Source organism: Alosa alosa, chromosome 17, assembly GCF_017589495.1.
Source record: "Alosa alosa isolate M-15738 ecotype Scorff River chromosome 17, AALO_Geno_1.1, whole genome shotgun sequence".
Lineage (NCBI taxonomy): Eukaryota > Metazoa > Chordata > Actinopteri > Clupeiformes > Clupeidae > Alosa > Alosa alosa.
The window spans coordinates 17,281,690-17,305,450 of NC_063205.1; the positions used below are offsets into that span (position 1 = coordinate 17,281,690).

The window sequence follows — 23,761 nt, forward strand, 5'->3', positions numbered from 1 at the left end:
GTTAATTGGCTTACGAGCTGGAAAAATGAAACTTCGATCAGGCCAATCACATTGTGTATAGGGTTGGTAGACCGTAGGCGGGCTTAACATAATGATGGCAGAGTTGCGACGGTTCAACAACAACAACAACAACACATTACATTTATATAGCGCTTTTCTCGATACTTAAAGCGCATCACATGGATGGGGGGACCTCACTAGTAACCACCACCAATGTGTAGCACCCACCTGGGTGATGCACGGCAGCCATTATGCGCCAGAACGCTCACCACACACCAGCTTGAGGTGGAGAGTGTGGGAGTGAATGAACCAATTACAGTGGAGGATGATCAGGACCTCGGTTTAACGTCTCATCCGAAGGACGGCATCTCCTACAGAGCAGTGTCCCCGTCACGGCACTGGGGCATTGGGATCGATCTTCTTTTTTTTTTGGCCAGAGGGAAGAGTGCCACCTACTGGCCACCCACCAACACCACTTCCAGCAGCAACCTAGTTTTCCAAGGAGGTCTCCCACCTGCTTAGTTTCAGTAATTCAGCTAAGACAAGGTATCCATGGGTCTGGCTGCTGGCTTGGTGTGAATTCTCTGCTACTTGAAAACAAAGAAGATGGATGCTGCTGTTGGCGAACAGCGTGACACGAGTTAAGCTTTGTTGATGCTTTGTTGATGCAAGCCTGATGCTTTTTCTCTACGAAACTCCCCCTCGCTCGGTCTGAAGCTCTTTTCCTTTTCTTTGCATCTTCCGCCAAGGGTTTTCGCTGCTTTACCGCTCTGCCATTATACACACGCTTTAACAATCTTAGCGTTTCGCTAGCCTGCCTCTGTGCTGTGGATGCAGGATGTAAACTGATCCTGCTTCAGTCGGCGGGTACGATACACTGAACTTGCAAGTGGGATATTCTTCCTACAGGCAGTAGGGGTGGGCGAGAGAGTCTTCATTCGCCCTGTAATGAGTCATTTAACCATACAACGACTTACGAAGATGAGTAATTAACACGAAAACGTTAAACGGTGTCCCTTTAAGTTGGCAAAAGTTTGAACAACTTGCCAACTAGCTCAGCTGGTGGGAAAATGCATGGGGCTCATGAGTTGTAGCGCAATCTGCCGTGTAGAGGGAATTTGAAAGACAACCGTTTATCCTTCCCCGTGGACTGAGCACTCCAAATGGTGAGTCCTCAGACCCTACATCACATCTAGTCATTTTGTATATTATTAAGTCAGAGACATTATCATTGTCCAAGTCAGTGTAGCATCAAAATGAGTTTGAAGCTAAGATCAAATAACTACATTGTGTTGCTTGTTTAGTGTATCAATGCATAGTTAAAAAAATACTCCTCCCCCTCCTCCTCATAACTCTCCTCACATAGAGACACACAGGCCCTGTGTCCTCCACACACACACACACACACACACACACACACACCCTGTGTCTTTCCCAGCGGGTTACAGCAGGGCAGACATGATGTGATGTGACCTGACGTGACAGGACAAGACAGGAGTGTGTCCCTCTCCAAGCAGTCTGGGCACGAAGAAGAAGAGAGCGAGAGCTGGACTGGGTACCACGCGGGCCCAACACACTTAACCGCCAGTGGCAATCTCACACAGCAGCACACACACACACAGCACACACACACAGCACACTACGGGTATTGTGTGCATGCACAGAACTGGGGCAGCCAACAGAGCAAGCTCAGGCCTCAGTACCAACCTCTACCCCAACCCCCAACTCCCGACTCCGACCCCCAACTCCTAAAGAGGGTCACTATGAGTCACTATCAGCTGCTTTAATAGGAAAAACTGGCTAATCACACTGTATGGTGTTTAGTTTTTTAAGCTTTTTATGTTGTATTTATGTCCATACATATTCATATACAAACTGGGACACATTCCTTTTTCTGTGCCATGTATCCATTACTGAGCTGTATGATATTATATACAAAAAAACTGTACTACAATATCAGATCCTACAATGTCACATATCTGCAAGATCACTCACACCAATATCACCATAATGTCATATTACATACATACATACATACATACATACATAGTACACATTATATGCTACATAAAGCTAAGACGAAATCTCATGTTAAAAATGTAAAGGTCTGAAATGAAGTCAAGTCTGGCAAGAGGTGCCAGAAACTGCTTGTGCTTGAGAAGTCACCAAGTTGTAAATCATAATAACAATCACACACACACACACACACACACACACACACACACAAACACACACACACACACACACACACACACACACACACACACACACACACACACACATGAATGTATTTTTAGACACACACACACACACACACAAACACAAACATACACACTAAATAAACACACACACACACACACACACACACACACACACACACTCATAAACATGGATGCATTTTCACACCAACACACACACACTCTCTCTCTCTCTCTCTCTCGCTCATGGTCACACGACACGCACACACACATGCACACACACACACACTTTCACTTATGGTGGGATACCTTGTAAAGCTTCAGTGTCAAGTGACACTGGGGTAAGGGTCGAGGGTATCAAACTTCAGTAGCATATGTGTTTGTGCATGTGTGTGCATGTGTGTGTGTGTGTGTGTGTGTGTGTGTGTGTGTTCGAGAGAGAGAGACAGAGAGAGAGAGAGAGGGAATGAGAATGTGAAATAAAATCCCTGTAACGCCCAAACATGCCGAGGCGTTATATCACTAGTGTGTGAGTGCATGGTGTGTATATGTGTGTGTCTATGCATACATGTGTCTGCGTATGCACAAGGCTTCATGCAATGCAACAGAATATCCAGTAGAGTAGCAGACTACATGTTTCTGTAAGGCTAATGCAGTCTTGATAGATACAGTGTGTTTTTGCTGGATGATAAAAAGTTCAGAAACCAATCCCATCTCTGTCTGCATAAGATTGATGCACAGACAGGCTCCTGCACAGAATCAAAATGACCTCATCCATTCCGCTCAAAATAAGCTCATAAAATCTCCAAGGGCGAGTTCAGATTTGCTAAACCTAAATTGAGCCTGAACTACTTTTAGCAATCACGCATTTCTTCTCTGCCATCTTCCTTCCATCACATTCAAATTTTGACCTACAGTCACAAACACACAAAGACACACAAAGACACACACACACACACACACACACACACACACACACACACAGACACAGACACAGATACAGACACACACACACACACACACACACACACACACACAGACACACAGTACTAGCACACTGTGTTTAGCAGTCAAGATGCCAATACACGGTGGTGTGAGATTTCTCGGCATCCAATATGGCAACAAAGTCTGTCTTAACTCAGAGCTCTTATACAGTACACCCACACACAACGCACACACACACACACACACACACACACACACACACACACACACATACACACACAGGAGTAGAAGGATTTCCCCCTGATTACAAGAGAAAAACCCTCATCAGATAATCCCTCGGCCACCCACACAGATCCCTGCAACCTCACTGCCCTATATCTTATAGGCCTATATCTTACTGGCAGCCACGGAAATCCAGCTCACTCAGTCTGTGTGTGTATGTGTCTCACTATGTCTCTCTCTCTCTCTGTGTGTGTGTGTCTGGGTGTGTGTGTGTGTGTGTGTGTGTGTGTGTGTGTGTGTGTGTGTGTGTGTGTGTGTGTGTTCTTGGGTGGTGAGGCTACAGTAAGCAATGCCCTTGTAGATGTGCATAAGCATCCGAGTCTTTTAGCATCTGAACACACGTACGCATGTACAGCATCAGAATGAGGGCACACTGTGTGTGTGTTTATGTGGTGTGTGTGTGTGTGTGTGTGTGTAAGAGAGAGAGAGAGAGAGAGAGAGAGAGAGAGAGAGAGAGAGAGAGAGAGAGAGAGAGAGAGAGAGAGAGAGAGAGAGAGATGTGCACTGCCCATATGCCACCTGAGCAGTGTAGCATGTGCAGCCTACATGGGGCTCTTCAGCATGACCACACAGTGTGTTCGCAGCTAACCAGGTGTGTATCTACTCTAGCCTTCAACCAGGTCACACACACACACACACACGGGGGTGTGGGGTAAGGAGGGCGTAAAAGAGAGAAAGAGAGAGAGAGAGAGAGTGTGTGTGTGTGTGAGAGTGAGAGAGATAGAGTGTGTGTGAAAGAGAGAGAGGGAGGGGACCCACAGGTAAATGGGGTATCACGTTCCACTGTTTCTCTGACAACAAAACTGGGTGGCCTGGGGATTGTGCAGCTGTTTTGGAAATAACTTCAGTTCATAGAACAGGTTTTATGAGGCTGTCTTTCTCCAAGTACTACACTCTAGGACTTTTATGTCGGAAATATGGAATAGAACCAAACCTGGAAATATAGGGAAGGTAATTTGCCGCACCACATTGGGAATGGTTGGCACATAGAAAAGGATCATGTGGTCAGTAGGTCACCAGGGAGTGGTACTGTATGTGCATGAGCGAGTGTGTGTGCGTATGTGTGTGTATGAGTGTATGAGAGAGTGGAGATTAAAGGCGGTCAGAGACACCGAGTGCTGCAGTATTGTCAGTGAGGTCACCACACACACACACACACACACACACACACACACACACATTCACACACACACACACACACTTCCACACTAAAATGCTGGGATTAACCTCATCATTAACCATTCCATCTTTCGTTCCAGGGAAAGGGATCATTAGACTGACCACCCGGTGTAAGCTGGACAGCAGCCTGACGGCCAAGACCTTGACCAGTGCACGATACCATATCCCTGGGTGTGTTACCCTCTCCTTAGTGGGAGTGCACTATCCGCCATTTCATAACACAATCAACTAGGTTGCCATTACAAATAATAGTCCATCAAAAAGAAGTAGCACCTACTGAGTCTATACACACATCTACTTTGGAAATGCACATGTGGAATTCACATACTGTAAGTGAATACTTGATACACATGGGAAAAGGGGACTGTTTACATCAAAACACTAGAAAATGGGTCATTAGATTAAAAAAGGTTTTATGTGAAATACCAGATCCTGATGGGTTGCTTCCAGGTAGCCTAATTCCAATGCAGGCCACAGATATGCAATATTGTCTCACAGTGCACAGTGGTATAAACAAATGCTCACAAACATTATTGGGCAGCTCTTGGCTGCTACACACTGTACACACACACACACACACACATACATACATACATACATGCATGCACACACACTTTACTTGTACACACACACACACACACACACACACACACACACCACACACACAAACACACACACACACACACACACACACACACACACACACAAATAAAGTAAATATTAAGTCCCAGCTCCTGGTTATTCTAGAGCACTGATTTCGATTGCTTTTTATGTAAGAACTTTGGGCTTTAATACACTGCGCTGGACTCGCCTTCCAAAGAACTCACCGACAAAAATCGCTACCAGCCAGAGCATCCCAGGTCTATTAAAGCTCATCTACGGCTTCAGCACATGCTACCCAACGTGATGCTGGACACACAGGTTGGCGTCAATATCACTGGGTCATATGGTCATTAAAGCTTTATCTGGAGAGTGGATAAAGCACTGGTCATCCTTTTCTCTTGGTATTATGTTTGCTCTGACAAAAAAAAAGGCGTGATTCAATCAGGAATAGCAGTGTGAGCCTGGAGGAACTGTTTGACAGAGCAGAGGGAAAGCCTCTCTCTCTCTCTCTCTCTCTTTTCTCTCTCTCTCTCTCTCTCTCTCTCTCTCTCTCTCTCTCTCTCTCGCTCCCTTCTTAGCTGACGGAAAAGTCTCCTCCAGTCCTGGAACCAAGCCTCTCCCAGCTCCACAGCTCCAGCCAGACAGAGAGAAAGAGAGAGAGAGGAAGAGAAAGAGAGAGAGGAAGAGAGATCAGGGTGTGGGGATTTAATGTGTCAGGCCCAAACCTCTCCCAGCTCCCGTCCAGCCAGACAGACAGAAAGAGAATGAGAAAAGAGAAGAGAGAGAGAGAGAGAGAGAGAGGGAGGCAGAGAGTGATCAGGGTGTGTGGGTTTAATGTGTCAGGCCTGGGGAAGGAGAGAGATGGGGAGGAGAGGAGACCAGGGCAGCCGAATGGCAGCCAAGTCCCTCATGAAAGGCATTCCAGCTGTGGCAGACAGCCTCAAACGAGCCCAGAGACGCGCTGATGAGATCTCCAGATGAACCACGCCGCTCACCGTAAACAGAGTGTCGGAGAATGAGAGTGGAGTGCTTGGCACGCCACTTACGCTCAGAATGGCATTAGAGGGCATGGCACTCACTCGCAAAGGAGGGGCACCTTACAGGCATGCACACACACACATGCGCACACACGCACGCACACACACACACACACACACACACACACACAGGCAGCTCAAGGCCCGACTATACTCATCTAATGTCAAGAGTGCAGGAGATTTATTTACACACTATTAGTGTGGTGGGTCAGTGACAGTGTAAATGCAAAGTGTTCCTTTGAAACCCTACCTCTCTCTCTCCCTCTCTCTCTCTCTTTCTCTCTCTCTTTCTCTCTGTTACTCCCTTTTGTCTTTCCTCACCCTCTCCCTGTCTCACACCTCTTTTCTTCATACGTTTCCCGAAAGTAACAACTCAACAACTCTTTATGGAGTGTGAAAGCTCACTATGTACTATGTCTCAGAGGCTGACATCATGTTTTCCAGTAGCAAATACAAATAAAAATATTTCAGTATGCCAGTACACCCAACTGCAAATACGTATAGATCAACCCAAAGCAAGTATATGCAGCAATGCCGTAATAACTGGGGTCCTGCAAATCATGAGGCAAAAGTAAAGGAATGCTTGGTGCACTCACTAGTGGAATACTGCACTGTGGGTGGATGAAACCATACTGGACAAGACAGACCGTCGCCAACAACACAGAAATATGTCCATTTTATTGGTCTGCTCAATCGTTTGGTCGAGCATGCCTTGCATTATTAAATCTTTTTTTAACCTCACACAACAACATAATGCTGTGTGGCAGTGTCAATGGTAGTGTTAGTGGTAGTGTTAATATTGTGTTAATCTTCAGAAATGCAAAAGATGTTGTTGTTGTTGTTGTTGTTGTTGTTGTTGTTGTTGCTTTCTTGCCATGACCATTAAAGGGATACAGAAATCATCATGTCACAAAAGCAAAGGAATGCACATTACATTGTGGATTGATGAAACCATACTGGACAAGAAAAACCCTTGTCAAAGACACATGCCGTGTGTTTACATTTGTTTTAAAAAGAATCTTGGGCAATCTCATCTGAAGTGGACAGTGCCAAATAACAAGTGTAAAGCTCCATTCACATATAGAGAGTTAAGTACCGACGAGAGACCATGGAATGTTGATGATGTAATTAAGTGATTACAAGCATGTGTGACAAAGTTAAAATAAACACACCCAAAGATATGGTATGTCCAGTATGGCAACAACACCAGGAGTGCCTCTGCTCTGTCCTTAGTCTGACCCAGTGCTGATCCAGGATCAGAGGCTATGGTGTCATACCAGCCAGGGCTGTGGTGGCGGAAGCCTCGAAAGGCACTTTAGGCTCACAGTCTTCCAGCGTGTGGACGTCAGACAAGTTTCCACCAGTAATAATTTTAAAAAAAACACAAGACACAGAGTTTGATGGATTTTCCAATGGCACAGTGGTGCTGGAGAATCTGAGACACTTCTCACTAACTCCGATTCGAGGAAGAAATGTTTAATTCTTTTTCTATCCTACTTCTTCTTCTTCTTCCTCCTCTTCTTCCTCTTGTTCTTTCCAAACCATCCAGGCACAGCCGCATAGTGTAAACTAGAGCCAAGAAAAGCCAGGAAATGGATTACGTCTGATCGGCTCAGAGCTAACCATACACAGAGTGGAACATCCACAACCAGGACGAAACCCAGGGGGAGGAGAGGAGAGGGGAGGAGAGGAGCGGAGTGGCTTTGTCCTCAGTAGGAGACACGGCACCCGAGTCAGGCTCCAAATTTGCTAATGGAAAAACAGTCATCACTCCCCCCTATGCATCATGGGTAAAGAACCATAGTGACCACCTGCCCCTACTATTCCATTACTACACCGATATAGACAGTAGCGGTGCTGACAAACTCTCAAGCCTCAAGACTTTGTTTTAAACTTCCAAACTGAACTCGAAACATACATTGCTGTTCAGTCTCACATTGATAGAGTTGTTATGGGCTACAGTACATCCTGACTGGTTTAGCCACATAACCCAGGCTGGGGTGAACCAGTAAGCTGAGGTGATGCCAGGATGCCAACATGATGTAGTGTTCATTTTGTCACCTATTTTTAATTTAGTCTTAGTCTTAGTCTTGTGACGAAATGTCCTTTTTAGTCTTTGTCATATTTAGTCATTCAAATATCATTTTTGTTAGTCAAGTTTTAGTCGACTAAAAGTCTCGTCATTTTAGTCTAGTTTTAGTCAAAAGAAAACTAAAGGTATCTTAGTCTTAGTCAGTTTTAGTCAACACATTTTAGTCTTTTTTTTATAACTAATTATTTCTGATTACCATTTGAGTCAAATAGTGTTTCACACATCTCAATTTTCCAACAATATTGTGTGTCCACAGGGCTACTCGTCTGTTATAATTACTCATTCTGATTTATACAGTTATAGCTCGGCTGGGATTTGACCATAGACAGTAAAAGATTTGACTGGACCACTGTCATATTCGTAGACCAGTGTTTCTCAAAGTGTTGTCCGTGGATCACTGGTGGTCCAGTTTAAGCTATCCCAAGTAGTCCGCTAAAGCAGACGTGGTAAAATATAATATAGATGAGTTGTTTGCAATATTGAACCAACTTGTATGTAAAAACAGTTCTGCAACACTTTTCCTCTCTGGCCTGACCTTCAACTTCTGGGTATGTAGCATTGTGGCATAAATTAACACTAACATGATGAATGATGAGGCGGTGTGAATAAAGCCAGTTTCTAAGTGAAGCAAGACCTGCAGCAATCCTCTCTTCAGAAGATCATGGGCTGGTGCCAAAATGACAAATCATTTCACTACAGTCAGGTATGAGTGCAGGGGAGGAGATTGCATGTACTAAAATGTCCTGTCATGACCAGACATGATTTTATTTTTCAGTGCATCCATTTAAAAGCACTTCAGTGAACTATAATTGAAGTGCTAATTAAATAGTTTACGCTTGCATATCTATAATGTACCTGGCTCTATTTCATACTGATGTATTACCTTCAATATAGAGCTCACCCAATAAAATAGAAGTTATTTCGCTGGAATTCCTCTCAACTGCCTATGCCCAAGCTCTGGGACAATACTTCCTGTTCCCTCAACATCATGTCAAAAGTAAAAGGTCAACTTCATTATCCCAAAAAGGGAAATGCAGGTGGTCAAAGTGCAGATATACACACATTAAAACATAGATAGATAAATACATAAATATACAGCTCCCCCCACACACACAAGCACTCCACGCACACCTTCCACAGCCTACAAATCATCCAGTGCGGTAATAAATTAAATAGAGTAAAGGGAAGCAGCCTAATATTATTGCACAGAATAGACCATCAAGTCCTATATATTGAACTGTCTCTCACACATAGGGACTGAATTATGTTTGCTTTGGCAACACTGCTTCATTGAGTAATGCCAATAAAGCTCCATTGAAATTGACTGAAAGGAAATACACAACTATTGTTACAATAAGTACTGCTAGTACACAGAAGTCAAAGTCCAATATGAATGATCTTATGAATGATCTTAATCTTTACAGACCCTTGCTAATGCTGCTGCTACTGCTGCCATTTGCCTGGATAGACAGCACACCAGGCTGCATCACATTAAGCCTGCATTAATATCATTGAGGTCAAATTATTAGGTTAGCAGCCTGTGTGTGTGTGTGTGTGTGTGTGTGTGTGTGTAGGTGTGTGTCCAAATCAGGACATCAGGAAGCAACTGAAGGAAATGAAGAAAACTAGACCTAGACCTAGAACTAGACAGTAATGATGTTTGTGCTTATCAGTGTGTGTGCGTGTGTGTGTGTGTGTGTGTGTGTGTGTGTGTGTGTGTGTGTGTGTGCGTGTGTCTGGGTACATTGGGTGCAGACAGTAATGATGAGTGATTCTCTAACTGATTGGGCAGCAGTGGGCTTTCACCGCTGTTCTGTTCCGCCGTGATTCAGTTAGAGACGCTCATCTGTCAGTCAGAGCTGTGGGGACACAAACAACAGACTCAAACACACACACACACACATACACACACACACAGACAGACAACAAATACAATTGATTGACTCTTCCTGTATATCGTTCCCAACTAAAAGGCTATGCTACCAAAGACCTGAAATATATTTAGTTCAACATCCAACCACTGTACTAAAACACCAAGAATAACATTCCAGAACAAACTGTTCTTCTGTTAGGAGCCGTCTCCAGCACTGACTACGCTATTTAAGAACACTTGAGCTGCACAATCAACCTGCTATCAGTTTGGATGGGACTCATCTTTCTCTCGCCCCTCATACTTCCAACCCATCCTGAGTATGCGGAGATCTGTGGAAGGGGGCTAAACACCCTCATGGCACCCCGAGTGTCCCGTGTCCTGCCAGTGCAAAGCGGACAAAAGGAGAGCGTAAAAAATAGGCCCCAGACACCTAACCTGTGGCCATCCATAATTAACGAGGGCAGATATTTAATCAGCAGGCACTCCGCTGCCCCTGCTGCTCCCTAAAGGTTTCGGGTCTCTGAGTGCTCCAGGTGGACAGGCGGGAGATTAAACTGCAGGAAGCTCCAGACTAAACTGGAGGATGCACCAGAAAAGCCAACTATCCAAACATGTGCCTTGGAGTTTTTCCCTTGTTTTTTTGGGGAGGATTTTCAGTGTTTCCCCATCCAAAGACCACCTCTAATCCAGGTGTTGATGTCTGTGATAAAGCTACACCAGTGGTTCTCAAACTTTTTCCTGTCATTCCCCACTTTAGAGGTGGGGAATTTTCAAGCCCCACTTGACCCTATCAACCAGGCAAAATAGAAACTTCAAATATATTTTTTTTAAGTTTATAAACTTAAGTTACATTCCCATCTCGGTCCACTGAATTTTACTTTAATTTTACTGAACTTTAATTCATATGTTGGTCTGTTTATGACTGTCCGCGTGTGGCTGTTTTGCTTTCAATGTACAGTATGATCTTCCTTGTCAAAAAAGATTTGCATTATTAAAGATAGGCACATTTTTTATTATTATTATTTCATGTTCCTCGTGCCCCACCTGTCATGTCTCTATTCCCTAACTAGTGGGGCCCGTCTGACACTTTGAGAACCACTGAGCTACACAATGTAGTTATTTTACCTCCTTTTGAAGCTACACTGACTTGCAATACAGAGGATGGAAGCTTTCCAGTTTGGACATTAATGTAGCATCTTCTCCTAGCACTACTAAACAACTGGACAAGCTCTTCTCCTGGACAAAGCAATGTAGCAACCACAATCTTCTCCTAGCACTGCTAAACAACTGGACAAGCTTCTCCTAATGTAAATAACTGGACAAGCTTAATGTATCTTCTCCTAGCACTGCTAAACAACTGGACAAGCTTAATATAGCACTTACAATCTTCTCCTAGCACTGCTAAACAACTGGACAAGCTTAATGTAGCACTTACCACGATCTGGTCCTAGCACTACTAAATAACTGGACAAGCTTAATGTAGCACGATCTGGTCCTAGCACTGCTAAACAACTGGACAAGCCTAATGTAGCACTTACAATCTTCTCCTCTGTCCTCACTGTCCCTCCTTTATCTTCCCTTGACTTAACATGCTTGTATTGGCACTTCATCCGATGGATTGTGAGTAGTACCTATCGCTGCACTAACATGTCCTAATCGCACTGTACCTTAATTGTACCCTTTTTTGTAAGTCAATTTGGATAAAAGTGCTAAATGGCTAGATGTAAATGCAAATGTAAAGGCCTGACCATCAGGAAGTCGGCATGTTATAAGCATGTTCATTTTGCCTGTTTCATTTAAAAGAATAGTGGATGTTACAGTTCCTGGATTGTGTCAACTAATGGTTCTGTTTGTGTTTGTGATATATTTAGTGTAATTAAACTATAAATGATAAAGTGAGAGAGTCTATCACACACACACACAAATGCTTACATACACGCACACATGCACACACAAAGGCGCACAAGTACTGTACATTGCATATCTATGAACTGTCAATGGCAAGTTTTTAGCTTTCATTCAAGGTCATTTTCATTTTCATTTTGGGGCAGCTGTGGCCTATTGGTTAGGGCATCAGGCTTGTAACCGAAGGGTTGCTGGTTGCTGGCTCGATCCCCGACAAGTAGGAAAAATGTGGGCGGGGGAAGTGGTTGAGCACTGCTCTCCAATGCCCACATCCACAGCTGAAGTGTGAAGTGCCCTTGAGCAAGGCACCTAACCCCTCACTGCTCCCCAAGCGCCGCTGTAGCAGGCAGCTCACTGCTCTGGGTTAGTGTGTGCTTCACCTCACTGTGTGTTCACTGTGTGCTGTTTGTGTTTCACTAATTCATGGATTGGGATAAATGCAGAGACCAAATTTCCCTCACGGGATACAAGGTGTACCCAAGAGTGTGTGTGTGTGTGTGTGTGTGTGTGTGTGTGTGTGTGTGTGTGTGTGTGTGTGTGTGTGTGTGTGTGTGTGTGTGTGCGCGTGTGAGAGAGAGAGAAACACAAAGAAAGAAAGAAAGAATGAAAGAGAAAGAAAGGTAACCTGACCCTGACCTGGCTCATGTTATGGATGACCTTTGACTCCAGCAAGACCCCTTCTCACTAATGACCTCATTGTACTGGTTGGGTAGGGTGTCTCATATGGGCAGGGGTCAGCAGCCTATACTCGCAGTCACACTAGGAACAAATGACATCACAAAGCACTGATGCAAACAGCAAATATAAGGAGACCACAGTTCTATTAACACCAATGTCCTTACCCAGTTGGTCTCCAGTGGTGTTCCAGAAATCAGCTGATATCGTGGTGGAGTTATATCTTATCCTATCTGCATGAGAGCCTCCGACTGCCGTGTACAGTAGCATTGACTGCTCTCTACACAGAATCAATGAAATATGCCCTTCTATTGTGTCATATTTCTCGTTCAAAATAGCTGAACAACGCAAGAGACAGAAAGAAAACAGGAATGTGGTGTCCTACAAAAGTTCTGCTCAAAACGTAGCACTGCATCGCACTGCAGAACACTGTGTCATGTCACATACAAATAGGACATTCCAACTGAAAACAATATAATCTACATGATTTTGTCGCTAATTCTTGCTTGATGCGGTTAGGATCGGTGTGAAACTGAGTCAGGAGTCAGTAGAGAAGTTTAGTAGAACAGGAAGGACTCGCACACAGGGAACAGAACTACAGAGACTACCGTTATCCCAAAATCTTGAAACCACTCTATGAAAGAACCCAACAAGTAGTAGGACCCTGGAGAGTAGTCTGGCCTCTTGGAGTCATGGAGTAAAATGTACTGTGACATTTATTGCATTGATTGGCATCAGGCGGACAGCTTTAAAAGTCTCCCCTTTAACACTTGGGGCCACGGCGAGTGTCATATGGGGAAGAAGATGTCACTGAGAAACAGCTGATTTACTGGAGTCCTTCAATCAAACCACAATTGGATATAAACTACTTATAAACATAATAATCAAAAGATGTATATATATATATATGGTTTATAAGGTCTGTAAAAACAAGAGCAGGCAGATGGAACCAATGAATATGCAGACATTGCACATTCAAAAGAGCAATGTGTGTAAGTGTATGTGTGTGTGTGCACATGTGTGTGTCTGTGTGTGCATAGCTACATCCGTGTGTGCATTCAAACAGACGATAAATAGGCATGGTTCACTAAGTATGCTCCCCTTATCTCTCACTCACACACACACACACACACACAGAGCGCAAATCTGTTTGATCTGCAAATGACCTGGAATCATCAGCCCAAGAGGGCTCTGTCTCCACCAGTGCAGACAGTCTGCCCAGTGCTGTCTCCCCCTGATGACACAGCACAGTCCTCCAATATCCCATCATCATCTGCTCTCATGCTCAGCATTCTGACAATGTTCAGACATCAAAAGAAAAACCCAGTTTTATCAACACCACACCAGGTACAGATATCTAATGAAGAGACACTTCATTGGGACATGCAGGTCCCATCCCATAAGAAGATTAAAGAGCATGTTTTCACTGAACAGAAAAGAACTGCAACCTTTCCACCCTAAAACATGTATTGGATCAGTTTGATTTCCACTCAATCAATTACGTAAAAAGAACTTCACTGAAAATTCCACTGCCACACTGGAACGAACAAATAGCTTTCCCAAGAGGCTTTGCTCCACATTTATTCATTGATTTTTCTGTTCATTTCCATGAAGTGGCTGTCTTGAAATGAACCCACTTGTGTACCAGATGCGACCTCGCCATCCACTCACAGCTGGAGTCTTAGGGGTTAAACTAAGACTGCGGCTTCACTAGGTGACCTTGTTTTGCATACGAGAGAGAGAGAGAGAGAGAGAGAGAGAATGAGAGAGAGGAGGACCGTTGAGGGGCCCGTCAGGAGCTACACACTGCCGTCACAGCCATACATTATTCACGCACGAGTGCAGGAAAAGCGGCAGGATTGGGATAGAGTCTGTTTCCATTGAAGTCAGGTCAGCAATTTAAATATTTAAAGAATCACACATTTTGGATGACATTCGTCCATTTCCACATTTTCCATTCTCCAGCTCCATATTTTCCCCTTCTCTATAACTGGCTAATAAACTGCAACTGTATGTTGATTTGATTAGTTTGGTACACACAAACAGATGTGTTTGTGCAACTGTAATGAGCACCTAAATGATCCATCTGTGTGGCCTCACACTCCCTCCGTGCGTGCAGGGATGTCACCGGGCAAACTCCCACTGTGTCGTCTCTACCCAGCATGCACTGCTGGCGTAGCCATCAACCCAGCAACTCAGCCAGTGAGTGCAGGATCATGAATAAGTGAAGAGGTGAGCGTAGCACACATTGGAAGCGACCATGGGGTTCCATTTCTCACCCAAGGCCCGGATGGTGAGTGAGTGTGTGTATGTGTGTGTGTGTGTGTGTCAGAGAGAGAGTGTGAATGTGAATGTGTACTGCTGTTACCAAGCAACGTCCCCAAGAAAGTTGGAGGCAGTCTCCAGGAGCGAGCTGTGCCAAGCGAGGGTATGCCAGAGGGGGCAAACACTCCAACCGTTTATTAAATGTGTCTGTCACAGGGTTTCCTGTTTCCCAATGGAACAATACTTGTTCCGTTTACGGGTATTTACACAAACAAGCAACGATTAAGATCTGTAGAAATCTAAACAACTCTCATCAGACGGTCTGAGCTGGCTGAACAAGGCTGGTCGCCTTTTATAACATGGAGAAAATGTTGGTCTTACAAATGAGTAACTACCAAACTACTTGGACATTGACGACTACTTATTATTAGTTTGCCCTTTGAAACACGTTCAAATCAGGAGTACATTTTTTTTTTTTTTCACACACAGCAACGTTGTATACTCAGTGGAGTGACAAGTCAAAGACACAAGTCTAACCAGAATGTCTATCTCTGTGTCCAAAACACACACAAACACACACACACACACACACACACACACACAGGCATAGTATTTGGGACTGCAAAAAGTACTCTTTTGGAACACATACTGCCAAATTAATACCAGCTGGCCAGTGTGCTTGGACGAAACTTTTCCGGTCCTCATAAGGACAGGAATGGCTGCCTGAAGAAAGACCTGTAGGGCCTATTGCAAAAGCATACAAATGAAATTGTATCTAGGAAGAGTCTGCTAAGTGAACAAATGTAAACTTAAAACAAGTGCCTTGGTCCAAAGACTGTGATATTTGTTTTAACCATCACAATGATATTTCTCCTCAACCAAACTTTGTCACATAGGCTAATACATCTAATTAGTTCAATTATGACATATTTTACACAAAACTCATGCTTGCTTTTCCATTTTCAGTGACCTTTTATCAATTGTGTTGTCAGTGTATTTGGGGACTAATACACTGACAACCTCCAAGATCACTCCAAGTGCTGCACTGTCAGGTGTTTTGGAGGCTTTACCATGAAGTCATAACACGCTATGTCAATAATGTTACCACAATGTTACTAATTTAACTAATTTCCAATCAATGGCAAAGAGGCCATTTAGGTCCCAATATGACAGCAACTTAAGAGGGTGGGCAACAGGCAGGGATGTAGTGGAGGCTAAACGCAAGTAAACGCAGTTTATCCACCTCTGAAATTGCAGAAATAGAGTTTATCCACCTCTTATTCGGGTTTTTCATCTCTCAAAAGAGTTTATTCACCAATTGCAACTTTTAACATTAAAAAGTCACACCATATTATCCAGATTTACAATATGTACACTCATCAATACTCTAGGAACCATTTAATATCCTACCAGTGGTATTGTAATAAACATTGGACAATAACCGCATCATCAAACATGTTCTGAATGCCTTTTTAAAAAATCAACCAAACCAATGGCGCAGTCCACCTCACCGAGCTCACATAATTCATAGTTTAGGCTACTCACCTCTTATTTTACCACTACACCCTGACTACAGGCTATGCTTATGTGCTTCTAATAATACATTTGGTTAACGCTATCAAGTCATAGCCTACCATTATCACATAACTCATGTTGGTATGTTGTAACAACCATATATAGGTTATATAGGTCTAGCCTACAGTTTTATGCCGGAATAGTATGTTCACTATTACCACGCACTATCACCTACCCGGCCCATTTTCACTTTTCAATACTCTCATTGGAGCCACCTAATTACTTTGTCCCACATTCACTAACGTTATTTAGGACACTGCCTGCCTGCGGACAGTGAAGTCTAGAGCAATACACATACGCTCAAAATTGAGATTCATTTATAGAAGAAAGTGCGAGGGGGTTTTAGTGTTTATGAAGGCGTCCACTCACCACCAGGACAGAGGTGCGAACCACTTCAGACACGCTCTGGCGGAGCTCGGCAGCGGTGCCCGGTTTGCTGAGTCCGCGCGTGAACTTCCTCGTCTCGGGCTGAGTAGTCAAAGCCATAGCCGCGCGCGTCCTCCAAGATCACTTCACAAACGGCTTGCACACATCCAAGCTGGTAAAATTAGTTTATTTCCGTGGGGAAACCATCAGCCACCGGCTCCCTGTGCCTTTGGTGGTCACCAAGCAATGCAGCGCACCTTCATCGCATCCAGTGTGGCCATAAAATCCATATGGCGTGCCTCCCGCATAATTTGTGCAGTCACTTTAAACAGCAGCCTGACTTCTAAATGCGTGAAAACGAGGATTCCCCTTATGCGTCTCCCGTCTCGTTATTGTCCGCTCCCCGGGACTCCATTCTGGGCTCACTAGTCTACTTCGCTCTCACCACTTTGCGGGCATGCTCTAACTGCAACCGCTTCGTCACGCCTCCTTTCCTCCCGTTCGCTGAACAGCAACAATCTTCAACTCATCTGACAGGTGAGGGACCGTCCAGTGGTGTGAAGCAACCGAATTTATCCAAAGGCGATTTTTGGGATCAGTTTAACGCACAACACCAGGCAGGTTAGGGTAAAGAATTGAGGACTCTTAAGGAAAAGTTACGCCCAACAAGTATAGTAATTTTCCTCCATAGCTTAAGCAAATGCGAACGATGCTGCTTAAAACTACAGAGTTCGGACTTAACATTTCTAGGCATCTAGTGGTCAGATCGTCTGTCCCAATCAAATATGATCTCAACGGCTTCCTTTCTTAAATAAAAGTAAAAGGCACATCTGACATGAGCCAGTGTTATAAAAACCTCACTTTGACCGTAGGCTACTCGAAATGTGGAAATATGAGAACTGACAGCATTTGGCTGTTTCACGAAAACAGACTAGTGGACATAATAGGAAATGCTATCCGATAATTTATTTATTTATTTTAGTGTAGTTACGTCCACAAGATGGCGCCTTATATCCACATTACAATTGACAACACGGTATTGAATGCAGGTTATAATTTATTAAAATGCAGAACGTAATAATAATAATAATAATACAATTTTACAGTCATCGACTGGTTATACAAATCACAGAATTCAAAACATACAATGAGACAGCATTCCGCATGAATGAGAGCAGTTGTAACTACAGGCTACTTGGACACTTATGATAGACTGGAAAGATTCAGGCCATAGTCAGCCAAATGAATATCGAGCTTATTAAATTAACAGCATACACACACAACCTTTCCCAAACTTTCCACACACACACGCACGCACGCACACAACACTGTCTCAGAGGGACCAGTAGTCGCATTCTGCTGATGTTGGGATGTTAAGACACTTACGAAAACAGTTAAGGGGTTTTCTATTGTGCTCTTAAGCTTTGGGCATGCACCAAACAGACACACACACACACACACACACACACACTCTCATCACAATCATACAAGGGATGTAACAAGCTGCTTGCATCCTAGGTTGTGTGTGCATAGTGCACAATGTTGCTGAGGTGTGTGAGGAGTAGGGGTAGCTTAGCATGCACTGTGCATTGAGAAACTGTCCAGGATTTTGTGTGCTTGACCTATGAACTTTGAGTGACTGACCTTTCAAGCTCCTTACATTCAAGAAGGGGAACCCTGACCATTTTGGGGATGGGCCGCATGCATTTTCACTGCCCACACTTACTCATATACACACACACACACACACAGAGGTACATGTAAGAACACATACAAACCAGGAAACATCTATTCTCTCTCTATTTCACTCTCTCTCACACACACGAGAATAGATACAATACATACAAGAGAACGCACAAGAAGTACCTTATGCTCTCATTCATTCATTCTTTTACACACACACACACACACACACACACACACACACACACACACACACACACACACACACACACACACACACACACCTAGGCAAGTTCAGATAGTGAGGAGAATTGGTAACGTGACCCATAGCATTGTGTTTGTTCTCAGATACAAATCTTTAGTTGAGAGTCTGAAAAACAAGAAATCCGACAGCGCGTTTTGCACTTTTGCATTCTACAGCCCTGACGGCATGCAACTAAACCCACATTTCAAACAAAACAAACCAAAAAAAAAAAAAAATCCCCCTAAACACAACCTCATGATAATTGTCAGGTTTTGTGAAGGAGTGGTGCAGGGTAGGGGAGTTAGTGCTTTTTCTCTGCCCGATCGCTTTCATAGCCCAGCTCTCCCGGAGAGTGGACCTCAGGATTGTCATCCGTGGAGAAGTTTGTGTACAAGGAGGGCAAGTCCTGCATGTGGGGATTGTGTGACCGTTTAAGTGCAACTTAACCGTTTTTTTTTTTTTTTGCAATTTCAAACAGACAGCCCACCATGATATACAAAATCAATTATACCAACAATAAAAAAAAAATGTTGATTTTTGCTAAAATTTACATAAAAATAAGCTACAGACTATTGCACGTCTTCAAGAGTAGGAAACAAAATAAAAAAGGGAAAAAAATGACAAAAGAACATAAAAGACATGCTAAAATCAGAGTGAAGTCCAACTAAAGAGTGATACAGCATTGTCAGTTGGTCAGTCTTTCAGACTGCCCTTGGTGTTGAAGAAGAGAGTTTCTGTAGCAGAGACTAAAGGACCTATACAGGCAAACACACTGATTTTTATATTCAACATTGTCAGATTATCTTTTTTTACAATTATTTTTCTTTACATCTTTCTTTTTAAGTTTAGAGACCATTCTTCATGGTGGTCATCATGGATACTGATTCAAGAATTACGATTTTGACGTTGAAAAGTGCAAAGTAAAAAAAGAATATAAAAAGCTCAAAATGCACATTAATCAAAACTTTACACCACATTATATATATATAAAAAAAAACATAAAAACATGGGACCACTTAGAGCCAATGGGATCCTGCATAGCTGAGATTGTTTTTCTTAAAGCCATCTTGTCACAGGGGCCAACAAGGAACAACATTAAATCCAGCACTTAATGAAAAACAAACAAACACACAAACAAAAACACAAACAAACAAATAAAACTCCTCCATTTGACTCCAGTCATCCTCTCCATCACTCCTTCCAGGCCTTTACACGTCAGTCTTCCGAACGCGGCTAAAAATAAGTAAGGTTTCGAGGTTTTAAGGATACACCATGAACAGTGAGTATTGATTGGCCAAACAAGGCTGAGCTCTGTAGCACTGCGCTACTGTCCATTAACTATCCTATTGTTACACACCCCCCCCCCCCCCTCACCAGCTTGCATTTCAGCCAGCTCAGTCAGTCTAAAACTCTACAGGCATTGTATATGCTGATGGGACATGGGATGGGGTGGCAGGGGTGGGGGTGGGTGGCAGGGGGTAGAGGGTAGGTAGTATACTCATAGTTCAGACCCGCGAGAGATCGTTGGGGTCAGGGCCGTAGGCAGAGGTCATGGTGCCCCCGCGGCTGCCCAGGTAGATGGCGGTGGTAGATTTGGGCCGTTGGGTGGAGGTGTTGTGGTTGCCTCCCCTGGATGTGTTGCCGCTGCTGTGCGTGTTATTGTTGTTGACCTCGGCGTCCAACGCAACGTCCGAGGAGATGACCCAGGTGGCGGGGCGCCAGCGTTTGAGGGCGTACGGCGTCTTCACGCGCTTCTTGATCTTCTCGCCGGAACCCTGCTCCTTGCTATCCCTTCCCATGTCCTCCACTGAGAGAGAGAGAGAGAGAGAGAGAGAGAGAGAGAAGAGAGAGAGAGAGAGAGAGAGAGAGAGACAAGAGAAGACAAGTTATTGGAAATAATCCATGTCGTAAATGTAGTCGACTGGCCTAGTTAAATAATGGATAAAAACAAAGGATTGCACGTGTATGGATATGTGGGATGGATTTGATGGGTGAAGAAGACAGAGGCAGATCTGAGAGGACGTGCTGAGTAGGTGGGGGTTGGTGCAGGTGCGTGTATGTTTGAAGGAAAACGAGGGATGGATGTTCAGAAACAGGTGCGTGCTGCTCTCTAATCTCACTTGTGGAGGTCAGTGTGGTGATGGACAGGTCCAGGGAGTTGGGTCTCTCCGGCCTGCGGCCTTTGTGCTGCCTGAGCAGGGCCTCCATGCGAGGCTGTGGGGGTGCCGTGCTCTCACCGCGCTCCTGGGGGGCTCTGGAGCCGCCGGGAGGGGCCGCCTCTGAGGTGGCGGTGTTGGTGCCGGCGTTGGCGGTGGTGGGGGCCTCGTTGGGCAGCGCGTTGTCCGCGCTCTCCCCGCCCCCCTCGTTGTCCCCCTCGCCCTCGCTCTCGCTCTCGCCGTTGTTGTTGTTGCTGTTGTTGTTGTTGGCGTTGTTGGGCCGCGCCTCTCGCCGTAGCAGCGGCTCCTGCTCGTCGGGGCTGGCGGCCAGCAGGCCGAAGCTCAGGTCCTCCGAGCTCGCCGGGCCCTTCCCGTGATGCCCGCTGGTGCCGGCGCTGACGCCTGATGCTCCTGCGACGGCGTCTGTGACGGGCACGTTGTTGGTGACCGTGACCAGGCGAGGCTCGGCTGCCACGACGACCGCGTTGGCCTTGGCAACGCCAGTCTCCACCTGCCGCAAGTTCGACTTGCTCTGCTTGCCGAACTTCAGCCGAAGCGAGGAGGACGATGACGAGGGTTCCTTCCCAGAGGTCTTAGCGTGCAGCGGCAGGCTGCTAGGCCGCTTGGGAAGGTTCTGCTGCTTGGGTAGCGGATGGGCAGCCCCCGAGCCATCGCCGTGGTGATGAAGATGAAGATGCGATGTTGAGGACGATGACGGCGAAGTCCCGCCCGTGACCTCGGCGGCCATCTTGATGAGCGGGTAGAGCAGGCCGTGCGACCCGGAGGCCAGCGCGTCTGGCGCGCAGAACAGCTTCTGCGACGTCTCCATCAGGCTCTCGTCCGAGCTCTCGCGCAGGTTGCGCTCCACCTCGCTGGGGTCCAGCTTGGGCGTCTCCAGGTCCTCCTGCGTGAGGACGGGGCAGTGGTGGTGGTGATGCGGCGGGTGGTGGTGATGGAGGCTGTGCAGCGTCGACGCGGACCCCACGGGGGGCTCGGAGAGAGGCGTGAGGGTCAGGCCTGTGGTGGTGGTGGACTGACTGGCGCCGCTACTCTCTGGACTGGGCAGCCATGGCTGGAGGAGGTGTTGTTGTTGTTGTTGTTGACGCTCGTAGTTGATGCAGTTCCTGTTTTTCTCCACCACGACTCCGCCCGCTGCCGCCTGAGAGGTGGGGCCGGACGATGAGGAGGCGTCTCCGCCACCTTGAGCGGTTTTGGTCCGGCCCTCGGAGTCCTCGATGTAGGAGGAGGACGAGAGGTCGGAGTAGGGACCCACCTTGGGAGTCCGGCGGACATGAGACAGGTTCCTGTGAAAAGCACACACATGCAACACACATAAATAACGTGCAATACATACAAAATAGGTTTCAGGTACTGTATGTCTTTTGTTAGTTTTGAGACGTTTGCCTTGGCTTTAACTGTGATGGGACTGTAGAGACTGACAGGAAGTGAGAGGTGGAATAGTATCAGGCAACGACTGCAGGTCGGAATAGAACCCAGGCCCCCGTGTTGTAGGCACTTAAACCCAAATGTGGTATGAATGCTGCTGCTTGATATATGCTGTTAACACACACTAAAGACACAACTGTATAAGCCAAGGAAGCAGATATGTTTGGCTGATGTGTGAACTATTACAATGATTAACAGCAGTATCTGGTAATAAGTAACCAGTAATACCTTATCACTAAATATTCGTTTGTAAATCCGTTTGTAAAAATGTCCTGTTAATGGAATAACCATTGGTTACTGATTTACTAACTGAGATATCTATGGCAGTGATGGGTGCCAAATAAAGGTTCCTTCCTATCATGCAGGGCAGTGCCAGAGGGCTTAATTGATCTACAGATTATTTATGAGAGCTGGCTGGTGATGGGTTTAGGGTTGCAATGGTATAAGATTTATGCAGTATGAATTATTTTTGAAAACACAAAGGGTTTCACAGCTTATACTATATACTACATACTATATTCTATAGTCCATGTCCCTTTGTAAGAGGTTAACACAGATTTATCCAAGAACTGGGATGTGGAAAAATTATTTCCACAGTACACAGAGAAATTAGAAATTATGTTCAGTTTAAGAATGATTATGTTACAGAACCTTAGATTTTCCTTAATCTACAGAGAAGGCAAAGGTCCCTCTGTGCTCAATTGAGAACTAGTACCTTACCTCTGGCAGTGCAAGTGTGTCGATTTAAAAGGTACACCTGAACACTTACGTTTGTGTGAATTCTGTGATCTCCAGGTTGTGGAAGATGAATTTCACTTTGTTTTTTATTGTCCTTTATACTGCGACCTAAGGAATTCTAACAGCCCAACACACCTAACATGCACTTACCATGGACTTCCCTTCTTCCCTTCTTCTTCTTCCATCATCCCTTCTTCATCCCTTCTTCTCTTTTTCTTTCCTACTTCCTTCCACCTCCTTTCCCTTCTAGGACATTCTCATTTGACCACACCTTGACTAGTGCTTCTGCAATCTCATCCTCTGGTAGTAGTCTTTTAGTGTTGTAGTATTATTGTTCCCCAAGATATTCTTTGCAACGTAGCCTGAATGTTATTCCTCAGTTTGTCGCTTCAGGGAGACTAGCCCTTATAATAACGGACATATCCAAGTCGCTTTGGATAAAAGCCTCTGCCAAGTGAATGTGTAAGTAAGTAGGAATAGGCAAGTCGACTGGTTACCT

At 44.9% G+C, this 23,761-nt stretch overlaps 2 protein-coding genes across 7 annotated transcripts in view; both read right to left on the minus strand.

Annotated features, from left to right (window-relative positions):
* The window catches only part of dock9b (dedicator of cytokinesis 9b), a 121,881-nt gene extending 104,114 nt beyond the window's left edge, over positions 1-17,767 (minus strand). For all 3 annotated transcript variants that reach the window (XM_048268658.1, XM_048268657.1, XM_048268652.1), the window contains exon 1: positions 16,999-17,767. In XM_048268658.1, coding sequence (XP_048124615.1) covers positions 16,999-17,115 — 117 coding nt within the window. In that variant the 5' untranslated portion in view covers positions 17,116-17,767. The remainder of the gene's footprint in view (positions 1-16,998) is intronic.
* A 267-nt stretch (positions 17,768-18,034) lies between these two features.
* The window catches only part of bmpr2a (bone morphogenetic protein receptor, type II a (serine/threonine kinase)), a 26,605-nt gene continuing 20,878 nt past the window's right edge, over positions 18,035-23,761 (minus strand). For 3 of the 4 annotated variants that reach the window (XM_048267894.1, XM_048267891.1, XM_048267893.1), the window contains exons 11-13: positions 23,760-23,761; positions 21,043-22,382; positions 18,035-20,729 (exon numbers count right to left, since the gene is read on the minus strand). The exon at positions 23,760-23,761 is cut by the window's right edge and continues 171 nt beyond it. In XM_048267894.1, the coding sequence (XP_048123851.1) occupies positions 20,428-20,729; positions 21,043-22,382; positions 23,760-23,761 (1,644 nt within the window). In that variant the 3' untranslated portion in view covers positions 18,035-20,427. The remainder of the gene's footprint in view (positions 20,730-21,042; positions 22,383-23,759) is intronic. The other variant, XM_048267895.1, reaches the window with a different exon arrangement.